The sequence below is a fragment of the Lampris incognitus genome, chromosome 2 (assembly GCF_029633865.1).
Source record: "Lampris incognitus isolate fLamInc1 chromosome 2, fLamInc1.hap2, whole genome shotgun sequence".
In the NCBI taxonomy this organism is placed as follows: Eukaryota; Metazoa; Chordata; class Actinopteri; order Lampriformes; family Lampridae; genus Lampris; species Lampris incognitus.
Genome location: NC_079212.1, coordinates 111,004,496 through 111,016,862, shown reverse-complemented (window position 1 = coordinate 111,016,862; position 12,367 = coordinate 111,004,496). Strand labels below are relative to the sequence as shown.

The following is a 12,367-nucleotide window of genomic DNA, read 5'->3' as shown; positions in this document are numbered from 1 at the left end:
GAAATCAGATAAAGTTGAATCTATTCATCTGGACACAAAATAAAATACATGAAAATGAAAAACAAATTTGAATTATACAAAAAAAGCAAATGTTCACTGTTCTCATTCTACCAAATTTTGAAGCATGCACAGTCATTTATAAGTTATGTAACAATGAACAAAGGGTGAGCTGTATCTCAAAATCAGATATCTGGATAGGGTGTTCACTGCTCAGTAGCTTCTTGTACTCTTCCCCCTTACAGATCACTACCCTCAAAGTAAATACATATTTGGCTCAGCATGGAATAGAGAAGCTAAGCACAACACAGGAGCAAACTGACAGGTTCTGCTCCGCACAGCTGATCATCGATTGCTGTCCATCATCATCCATTTGGGAAGGATATGGGTAATCTCAATCCAAGATAATACCAAGATACTAGTGGGTAGGAGGATTGTGTGAACACAATTGTCTATGTCACACTGTCTCCACACAAATATATCATAAAGTACTTGAGCTTTATCAGCTACAACAATAAAATCAGTGCATGACAGTTTGTTTAATGACTTTGGAGATTCAATTTCTTATACATTTTGTGTGAGTATTTTTCTCATCTAATTGTCCCGATTCCTTTTAAGGATCACTTCTTTTTTTTTAACCTAGAGCTCATACTGTCAGGTGTTATTTAAGAGCATAGAGACAAAAACTTCAATGATCACTTCACAACTGAAAAAAAAGGCAAAAAAAGCTTGTTTCCTCCTACTCGATAGGATAACTTACTAGAGTGATAGTGTACCAACTATGTCACAGTGCAAAGGTGTTTGCAAGAAATTGCAGTATGTGAGATACCTCATTTTACTACCTCATCTTATTGGTCTAATTATTAATCAAGTCATATTACTCATATGCTGCTATATATCCTAATGCCACATTCTCATCAAAGTTGGTACTTCAAAATGTCTAGACACAAACAAGCCCTGTAAAAAGGGCCCCACATAGTGTGTTTACAGGGTTAAAGAATACTTTTAAAGATTTTTGCAGCAGGCATGTGGACACATGCTAAGAAATGATAAATATAAAAGGTAGTGGTGGAGCCAGAAATGTTCACAATTTGCGAGAATCAATGTAGTATATCATACAACAACAAAATAAGTCAAAGCCCAGTGCAAAGTGCATGCTGAAGCAAGTGTTTGTACATGTGTGGTCGTGGAGGTCCACTCATAATTTAGATTCAACTATATGAGGATATCTTGTATTTCCACACAATCTGTACGTGTGTGTGTGCAAGTATATTTGATTAAGGGTTGGATGCTGTACTCACGCTGTAGACTGCAGCGACTCCAGGCTGTGTGGGGAAGATGCGATCGTCTAGCGATGGCTGAACCCGTGGGATTCTGAGAGATGATGCGTTAAGGAGGCAGCTGAGGGCTTAAAATGGGGTCACATGGTAGGTGGGTGGGAGGTGACACATGGGGCACTATTAACAACAGACTGCAAAAACAGAGACAGGAGCACCAACAAGACTGTTGTCCTACTCTTCTATGTCTGATGCAAGTTGTGTTCCAAATCATGAAGTTGCAGACCAAACCAAAGCAGTGGTTTGCTGTACAGTCAACATGGCAACTCTGCTGTGTACATTTCATTTCATAACTTTTTTTTAGCATAATATGAAGTCTTTATGCAATACTTGATACGACAACTAACTGATACAAACCCAAAGGGCTTTCCTCATCCCCAATAGTATGGCTTGTGTAATTTTGAGGATTTTCCTCTCATCTGTTACAACTCTTGCCCCCACCTAAATTTCCCCTCACACCCATAATGCCTGATCTCTAAGAGTACACCATGTACCTTCACCACTCTGCACATGTGTTCAACAGAAATCCTGACATGGATTTCTGGACTGCCCCAAACCTCCTACAATGGGGTCTGGTGAGGTTTATGGAATGGAATCCTGCTCAGTTCTTTCAGAAAAATTTACAGAAGGATGTGAAATTATTTTTCATTCCTTTTCATTTTCTCCTTTGCCAGGTCTAAAATATCAATGAAAAGGCCGATCAGAACATAGGTAAGCACATATCCCTGGCTTGATTCATTCTCATAAAATCAACAATGTGCCTGTGCCAAAAAAAAAGTTAAAAATCTCCATTTCATAATGCCTTTGAAGCATGTGATTAGGAGAATATTTTGGAGGTATCAATCAAATGGTGAGGAGAGAGGAGGAGGGACAGAGTTAGTGTATAATAGCCCGATGGCAGTAGAAACTGTCTGCAGCAGTTTGCAACCTGTTCAGGAAGTTGTCTGTGACAGAAATTTCAGCTCACGCACTGCTAGTCACATGGTTTAAGGGAAACCAAAAGTCTGGCTTTCTTCCTCTCTCCCAAATAATGCCTGTCTTTCCCTGTGGCTGTCTTCCTTCTCTCCCTCACTCCTTGCCTTGCAGGGGCCCACATATCTCCTGGACCCCTTCCAACAGCTCCTCTCCTCACAGAACGCAAAAGAAGAAGCAAAAGAGAAAGAGAACAAGGGAGAGAAGAGAATGAGTACCTTTGAAGAAAACAGATAAAAAAAGAGAATTAAAGCAAATGTACAGCAAGGAAAAGACCTGCTGTGTGGCTGGAGCATTTGGGAAAGACGGTATAATAAAATGCACACACGTATCCAAATAAAATGTGAAAAAAGTATCATTACAAGCTGTGTTTTTCAGTGTCCTGACAGCCTGGGGGCAAAGGAACTGAGAACTTGGGCTGCTGAGGAACAGACCTGGGTCAAACAGTTTTTGCATTTCTCAGCTTTTGTTTTGACATGCTTTGAGGAGCAGCCAAGTGAGGTCTGGTGCCCAGAACAATGAGTGCCTGATAAGATTAGATAATCACAGCAAAAGTTAACATTTCAAGTTAAGTAGTGTACATTGTGACTGAGTCACCTGAAACCTGTGTGAATTGGACTGATGCAGTAAGCCAAAACAATCCAGCAGGTAAAGAAAAAAACAAAAAACAAACACAAATCACAATTTAGCAAAGGCAGTTTGAGCTCAAGTCTGCTAACAAGGCTGTTGGGAAAGATAAACACAAAACTCTATGTATTGGAGGCACTCCAAAACAACCTGATCTGTCTGCACTAGCTGACTTATTGTTGACAGGGATGTTGTTTCTAGCGGAATATAAACAGAAGGAAGGAGAGAGATTCACCCAGGGCAACAGGGGCACACTTGTACTGGGGAGGTCCTAGGGTCATCATCAGAAGCACACTGGGCAAGGGGATGGCAAAGGAGAATATGATCAGCTGACACCATCATATATTTGATAGGCTTGGTGTCTCTTCAGACCCTACTGGCATTAACACCTGATCCGTTTGTAGCAATTGCAATTTAGTGGTGAACTGTCTTTGGAAAAGTTGTATGTGCAGAGGCAACTGGGACTAACATTGATGTTGCTTGCTGAACACATTTGTAGGCAGTACTGGCACCAGTGATAACTGCATGGTACAAAAGACTTGTTGGAAAAAAGTTGGAAAAAAAGTGGCCCACAAGCTAGATCCCACCGTTTCTTCCATACTCATATGTGAAAGTTCAACTTTAAGCATACAACTTTGAATTTAAGCGTTCAAATGTAAAAGGATTGACTTTATGAACATTTGGCTGGGCTGGAGGGAGAAATGCAATGATTGCTCTCAAGTAATGTCCAGATCATAAAAACTGGTGGGTCCAGCAGCCTATGTTCTCTGCCACTTATTAGGTAGAATTGTTACAGGGAACATCTTGTGCCATGGATTTAACCAGGATGAGCTTCCACATGACACTCTACGTGGATAAAAACAAGTAAAAATTGACAAACTATTTTCTGCCTGCATTTGACATTTAAGCAACACAGAAAAGTGCATGTTTAACTAGCAAACTAATACAAATATTGCCAAGGTTTTTTTTTCATATCTTGCTATGGTTAACTGGCACAATCAATCCATTTGACTGAAAGGTTTGTGCAAGACAAACCTTGAAACAAATATTTTACTTTGTTATAAACATAAAATCAGTTTTTGGCTACAGACAGTCTTGTGTGGATTCGTTTACAGTCAAGCTAACAGTAGCATACACTTGCTACTGCTGTGCTTTCCTCTAACACAAGCTCATACAAACCTGAGAATGAATATGATAATTTTGTTACTCCCCTCAATGTTCATTATAATTTTTAATTAGAATAACATTGCCTGTTTACTTTAACAAAAAGTAGGATTAAAGCACATTCCCTGGTGGTGAAAAATGTGTCCAAGGGCCATATTGTTGTATAGTTGAAGGCTGACCTTTTATAGAGCCGTGAGGAGATGATTGTCCTGGGAGATGGAAAATGTACTTAGGTGAGATACCCTTAACAGACCCATTTCACAGATCCCATCATATTTGGTGATTTTGCGCTATATCATGGCAGAGCCCTGTGCATTGTGGGATAACCTGGGGACAATCAATCTGCTGCAAGGTGAGCAAACACATTGTATATCATTGCACTGCTGTAAATTTCAGCACATTTTCACTCATACCATAATGGAATGGTCGTGATCATTGTGTGGTTGTAGGCTCTGATAATGACTGGAGATATCCTGACAGGTAAATGTGATGCACAAAAACTTCCGCGAGATAAATTTATTCAGAGTTCAAAAAGGAAGTTGGAAACATGCAAGTGTACTTAAAAAACTCAAAAAATGCACTATATACCATACTATTACTGCAGCATTATAGTTTTTAAACACACACACGTATAAAGCTGAATGGGCACGAGTCAATACATGAGCGAAACTCTGAAAGGAATTGGAAACAACACCAGAGGGTCAAAGCATCAGCTACTAGGTGAGAGCAGTCACCCAAGCTTCTTAAGACCAGACAGAACAACCTGAGCACAGCCCACACACATTGGTGGGTTTGTTGACAGAATGGAAATCTTATTTATGATCTGCATATTTGTTGATGATCCGCAGGTTTGTTGACAGAATGGAATGGAGAGAATTGTGGTTGTTTCGGGCGACTGGTAAAGTGAAAAGATGTATTATTAAATTATGCTTTAAGCCATGCAAGGTTTGCCATCAAGTTAAGGAGGAATATGGCCTATTATGAAATGAGGAAAGCTGAGGTGTGGAATATTTTTAAGAGTATAACGTTAGAGAAGAGTTTATGAGTGGATTTGTGGAGGGGAGCACTTTCATTGTGATTGGGGAAGTAGGGAAGGTGATGTTGGATTTTGGTTAAATAGTGTAGTAGGGTGTGGGGTAAGATATATTGGAGATGGTCTACGAGTTTTTTTTGTTATTTTTTTCTGTTTTTTTTTTTTTCTTGGGATTTCTTTGATTTGGTGGGAGGTCTGTAGTCTGGAAGCCATGCTAAAGCTTACAGTTGCCTCACTATTCTCTCCTGTGTTTTAATTTTTAATTCTTATCCTTTTTGATGCTGTAGAGCTTGATGTGTTGGAGATCTTTTATTTCAACATTGGTTTAGAATTTTTTTTAAAAAAAAGGTACTTAGTCGGTAGGCATGCTACACTGTTGCTATTTTGATTGTGTCACACCACACGTTTGTATTTATTTAACTGTTTACTGTCTACTGTTACCTTTTCAATAAATGTTTGCAACAGTTAAAAAAAATAGCCTGGATTGACTCCAAGAAATCCTACAATTCAAAGGCCCATACATGGTTACTGGAGTGCTTGGCACTATACAAAGCCAACAGGACACTAATAGCCTTCATCAAGAACTCAATGTGGCAGTGGAAAACAACACTAGAGGCCAACTCAAAGACAATCATCAAATATGGCATATACCAAGGTGATGCACTATCCCCGCTGCTGTACTGCATAGGCCTGAACTCCCTCAGTCAGATCATCACAAAGAGTGGATAATGGACACAGGTTCAGAAGTGGAGTTACCATCAGCCACCATACATGGATGACATCAAGCTGTATGCCAGGAATGAGCGAGACATTGACTTGATCTATCTCACCAGGATCTACAGCAACAACATCGGGATGTCATGCGGACTGGACAAGTGCAGTCGAAAGGGGGCAAAAAAACGAAAGGTGGTGAGTACTGAAGGGGTTGAATTACCAGATGGTAGGATAACAGACATACAGGTCAGTTACAAATACCTGGGTATTCCACAGGCAAATGGAATCCATGAGGAGGCAGCAAGGACGTCAGCTACAGCCCAATACCGTGAGAGTGAGGCAGGTCCTGACGAGCCAGCTCAATGGGAAGAATAAAATCCAAGCCACCAACACATATGCCCTACCAGCCATCAGATATCCAACTAGATTAATAAGATGACCAAAGTAGGAGATAAAGGCCACAGATATCAGGACACGAAATGCCTCAAAATGCATGGAGGGTTCCACCCGAAGTCCAGCAGCCTGAGAGCCTGAGACTGTAAGATAAGCGAAAAGATGGGAGCCAAGAGTTAGTGAGTGTCAGAGCCACTATTGAGGATGAAACAAGGATCAATGAGTATGTCAGAAAGAGCCACCCCCTAGGACAAACTGCTGTGTGAGGACCTCAGACAGCAGAGGAAAGAGAGTGGGGAGGAATAATAGGCGGTATCATGGAAGCTCAAGCTCCTCCATGGGATGTACCGTCGACAGATAGATGTGGCTTATAGAGAAATCCTACCAGCTGCTAAAAAAGGCTGAACTGAACGACAGCACAGAGGCTCTGATCACAGCAGCACAAGAACAGGCACTCAGCACCAGATTGGTTAAAGCAGGGGTCTACCACACCAGACAAGACCCAAGATGCAGGCTGTGAAATGCTAGCTGGGAAGGGGAGACTGAAAGGCATATCCAAGTGGCTGGGAGAGTTTACAGGAAGCATACACTGAAAGGCATAACCAAATGGTTGGGAGAGTTTACAGGAACATCTGTACACAATACAGACTGGAAGCCTCCAAGTCCAAATGGGAGACACCGCCAAAGGTGTTTCAGAATGGCATAGCTAAGATCCTGTGGGACTTCAATTTCCAAACTGACACACAGGTGATGGCTAACTGACCAGACATTGTGGTGGTCGACAAGGAACAGAGGACACCAGCAGTGATCGATGTCGCAATCCCGAGTGACAGCAACATCAGGAAGAAACAGCATTAGAAGCTAGAGAAATACCAAGGGTTGAAGGAAGAACTAAATTGGATGTGAAAGGTGTAATCCACAGTAGTCCCAGTGGTAACAGGAGCACTAAGGGTTGTGACCCCCAAAACGGAGTGGCTCCAGCAGATTCCAGGAACAACATCGGAGGTCTCTGTCCAGAAGAGTGCAGTCCTAGGAATAGATAAGATATGGTGCAGAACCCTCAAACTCCCAGGCCTCTGGTAGAGGACTCGAACTTGAGGAAGACACACACCCACACACACACACCACCCGAAAAAGGGTGAAAGGGAGATTATATACAAGGAACATGTCATCAGTGAAAGGGTCAACTATCACCAATGTCCTCCAAAGTACAGAAAGCTATGGGCTGTTTAGAAAGCCGAGCAAGCTCAGGTAGGGATGTCGAACTATCGTCCCATCCATCCATGCTGTAGTTTATCTGGGTCTGGGAGCCACATGAATGTACCATCAAGTTGCAGCTTCTGAGCTCTCTACTCTTCCGGGTAATAACAAAGTGTATATCCACTTACACCTCACTGTAAATTGAATCCCTTAGCCATTTACAGTTTTCTATCAACTGAGCTTTGCTTTGGTCACTTACAGGTAGGTATGTCCAAAGACATTACATGAGACCATAAATCGGAAACTTTTCATGCATTGAAGTCATTGGCTTCATTCTACTTGGTGATGTTGATTGTTTTTTTGTCTCCAGGCTAACCCACAATGCACTGCACTCTCCCATGATGCAACATAAAATCAAAAAATGTGGCATTATCTGTGAAATGGTCCATGTCAAGCCCTGTATGTGGATGTCCGAAGAACAGGTGGATGCAGAAGCACATGTACCCACTTTGTAATCAAGCCTGCTGCAAATAGCAGCCATCACCATGAAGGAAGCTGACCGCAATAATTCAGCCTCAGTCATGAGGTTGATCCTAATTAATTTTCGGCTCAAGAAAAGGGGTAAAGCACAATGTTAGTGGTGTTGCTTCAGAAAGTGGCATCATCAGTATAAAATCAAAGACATTTTGTTTGCCGAGTAATCACCCACACCAGCCAGCAAATTGACACTGCACAAAATAAGGCCAGTGGTGACAGATTCCCATTTAACCCTGGCTTACTTTATTACAATGGACAGGACACGTTATCAAGTGCAACGGAGGGATGGGGGATGGTTGGTGGGGTCAATGACCTAAGTGAAATATATCCAAGCTGAAATGACATGCAAGAGTATAGACCAAGGATCTGTTTTTAAGGATCATAACCTTGCCTGTTACAGTGAAATTTCAACCTATCCATTTGATCACACCTCTTAAAGCATTCAAACACAACATTTTGACATTTTCTTTGAAAAGCTGTTACCAACCTCATGTTAACATTTTTAACCAATGACATCATTCATTAGCGGTAGCATGCAGTTGACGGGTTTAAGTAGCTCCAGAATCAGTGCAAGTTGTTTCAGCTCGTCTCCTCTCAATGCATACTTCTTAAAAATGGCAAGTTGTGGGGTGGAGAGCAAGGTAGAGAAGGGGGGCATCTCTAAATCCTGGGGTGAGGAGAAGCACCTTTGACTGACAGTTTGAAAGTTTTTTTTTTTTTTAAGTTTCTGCCCACCAGACCAACTCAAAATCTTCAACACTACATCATAAATTGGTGTGGTGGTGGTGATTGGGGGCAGCACAATTGGGTTGAAAACTTTAACCTAAAGAGGGTGGCAAATTGACTTTTTTTCATTGAAAGTGGTTTGGTAAAGTTAACTTGGCAAATGTTAATATGTCCAGCATGTAGAAAATACATGTAGGTATATATACAGTTCAAAATATGATATTATATATTGCCTTTAGTGCTCCTGGGAGATCTTACGTTCGCTAAGGCCAGTCCTGTGTCCTTAGACCCTATAGTGACCTGTAAGCCTTGTTTAGAGCCACAGGGGAGGAAAAGACCCTGCTGCTCCTGCTTCATCATTAGCTTACTGTAAAGCCACTTAAGTGCCGAGTGTGTAAGTGAGTGAGAGGAAGGGAAAGGGTGTGGTAGGAGGGGAAGGGCTATAGAGCCACAAATAGCAAATATTCGATCAGGAATGCAGTGAAAACGCGTGGTTGGGTAAAAAATAACCCCCCCTTAGAAATGAACGGGTGATCACATACTTTTTTTTTCGGATTTCCCCCCCCCCTTTTTCTCCCAATTGTATTTAGCCAATTACCCGACTCTTCCGACCCGTCCTGGTCGCTACTCCACCCCCTCTGCAGATCCGAGGAGGGCTGCAGACTACCACATGCCTCCTCTGATACATGTGGAATCGCCAGCCGCTTCTTTTCACCTGACAGTGAGGAATTTCACCAGGGGGATGTAGTGCGTGGGAGGATCATGCTATTCCTCCGTTCCCTCTCCCCACCGAACAGGCGCCGCGACTGACCAGAGGAGGCGCTAGTGCAATGACCAGGACACATACCCACATCCGGCTTCCCACCCACAGACACGGCCAATTGTGTCTGTAGCGACACCCTACCAAGCCAGAGGTAACACGGGGATTCGAACCGCCGATCCCCATGTTGGTAGGCAACAGAAGTGATCACATACTCTACCCTCAGTCCATGACAAATGACAGTCCTCAAATACACTGATGAGCCAAAACATAACCACTCACTGGTGAACCAAATAACATTTATTATCTCCAAACAAGGGCACATGTCAAGATCTGGGTAGATTGGATGGTAGGCGAACAATTGGTTCTCGTAGTCAACGTGTTGGATGTAGGAGAAACAGGCAGGAATAAAGACCTGAGTGACTTTGACAAGGCACCAAATCGTTATGGCCAGACAACTGGGTCAGAGCATCTCTGAAACGGCAAGGCTTGTGGTGTGCTCCTGTTCAGCTGTGGTGAGTACATGCCGACAGTGGTCCAAGGAAGGACAACCCACAAACCGCTGACAGGGTGTTGGGGGCCCAAGGCTCATTGATGTGCAAGTGCAATGAAGACTATCCCGTAAGGTCCAAACCGGCAGAAGCTCTATTGTGGCACAAGTCACAGAAAATTTCAATGATGGTTACAGGAGTAATGTGTCTCCACACACAGTGCATCGCACCCTGCTGAGTATGGGGCTGTGTAGCCACAGTCCGGTCAAAGTAACCATGATGACCCCTGTCCACCATCAAAAGTGTCTACAATGGGCACATGAGCGTCAGAACTGGACCTTGGAGCAGTGGAAGAAGGTCGCCTGGTCCGATGAGTCCCGTTTACTTTTACATCACGTGGATGGCCGTGTACGTGTGTGCCATTTACCTGGGGAAGTGATGGCACCAGGATGCATTGTGGGAAGACAACAAGCCAATGGAGGCAGTGTGATGCTCTGGGCAATGTTCTGCTGGGGAACCCTGTGCCTGGCCATTGACGTGAAAGTCAATTTGACACATGCCACTCACCTAAACATTGTTGCAGACCAGATACATCCCTTCATGGCAACGATATTCCCTGATGGCATTGGCCTCTTTCAGCAGAATAATGCACCCTGCCACAGTGCACACATTGTTCGGGGATGGTTTGAGGAAAATGATGAAGTGTTCAAGGTGTTGCCCTGGTCTCCAAATTCTCCAAGTCTCAATTCAATTGAGCATCTGTGGGATTTGTTGGACCAACAAATCCAATTCACGTCGACTCCACCTCTCAACCTACAAGACTTAAAGGATCTGCTGCCTATGTTTTAGTGCCAGATGCCACAGAACACCATGAGGGGTCTTGTAGAGTCCATGCTTCGGCGGGTTGGCGCTGTTTTGGCGGCACACGGAGAAACAACAGTATATTAGGCAGTTTGTCATAATGTTTTGGCTCATCAGTATATATATCCAAGCAAGACAGTAAAGAAAGGGTTAAAATAAGAGAGTAACTTTTTTTTTTTAGCCTAACCTGCCCATCCTGCATAAATACTAGAGCAATGCATACTAAAACAAATTCTCACTATTATACGATAACACAATTTCAATATGTCAGTGGGTAGATAAAACATTATCGCAGCAGTACAATTTAGCAACACACCAGTATGACCCTATTATAGTGACATCCATCCAATTGGACTTGCAAAGTCCTCTCATCTCCCTTGGCAATGGCCAAGCCTCTTCCCTCTATTCTCATTACCTGGAACTCTCAGTGCATTGGGTTCACGTTGGAGGCACAGGAAGTAAGGGGAGACAGCCCAGATGGTGCAGATACAAAACCTATTTTTCTTCTGGAGGCCCACCGGCCATTCACACATGCACACATAGTCTCTGTTTCTACTGCTCACTCTCTCTTGAACAACACACACACACGCATTCTTGTATTTGTATCTTTGTGAGGACCCCTGATTGACCACATTCATTCCCTCGCCTTTAACCCTAACCATCAGAACTAAATGCGTAACCTTAACCATTACCCTAATATTAACCTATTTCTAACCTTAAACTCTAAGTCCTTACCCTAAAATAGACCCTTAAAGAAGTACAGACCAGCCAAAATGTTCTCACTGTGATAAAAACTGAAATTGGTCCTCACAAAGATAAAAGCACAAAAACATACGCACACACACACATGCATAAGCATACAAGAACATTTAGACCTCACAAAGATGGAAGACTGCTCATTTACTTAAGTACTGACAATAGGTGATAGGCTAGATTCAACCCTCTTACTAAAAAGATCGTTGAGCAACTGATCCTGGAGATATTCTATGGTGGCTGGTTATAAGCTTTGATTAATTTTTTTTCTTTTTAGATATAGGTCTCATTTCTTTTTTTTACAATAAAGCCGTCAAAAATACAAATGTTCCCCTTAAAGTTGAATAAAGCTGGAAGGAAGAAAAAAAACAAAAACAAACTATATTCTAGAAATGATCTCAAACACCTATTCATGGCAATATTACTCTGTAGGAAAAATGAAAAGTTTAGCAGGAACATGAAACACTACAATTTAAAAGGATTTAGGGTCACCAGCTCATCCCATGAAATAAAGACCGAGTGGGTGAATCTCTGGAGGATACCCAGATATTCTTATGCTAATAGGTTTTAGTTTCAGCAATTAAATGCACTTCAATCTCATTTATGGAGGAGGAGGAAACAGGTGAAAATAGGGTTTTTTTTACCCTTGAGACAAGTGAGACATGAACACCAGAAACAAGGAATGGGTGGGTTGGTTGTTGAGATGACTGCATGTGTTGTCAATTCTTTGAAAAAATAGAGGATAATACACAGTATTGGGAGTTTGTTCCTAATATTTTCATGGTGTTTTACCATGCTGGAT

General features: G+C 42.3%; 1 protein-coding gene across 7 annotated transcripts in view; it reads right to left on the bottom strand.

The window, feature by feature from the left end:
* Positions 1–12,367, bottom strand: part of eif4g3a (eukaryotic translation initiation factor 4 gamma, 3a) — a 130,054-nt gene that overhangs the window by 110,997 nt on the left and 6,690 nt on the right. For all 7 annotated transcript variants that reach the window (XM_056273128.1, XM_056273129.1, XM_056273130.1 and 4 more), the window contains exon 2: positions 1,299–1,371. In XM_056273128.1, the coding sequence (XP_056129103.1) occupies positions 1,299–1,371 (73 nt within the window). The remainder of the gene's footprint in view (positions 1–1,298; positions 1,372–12,367) is intronic.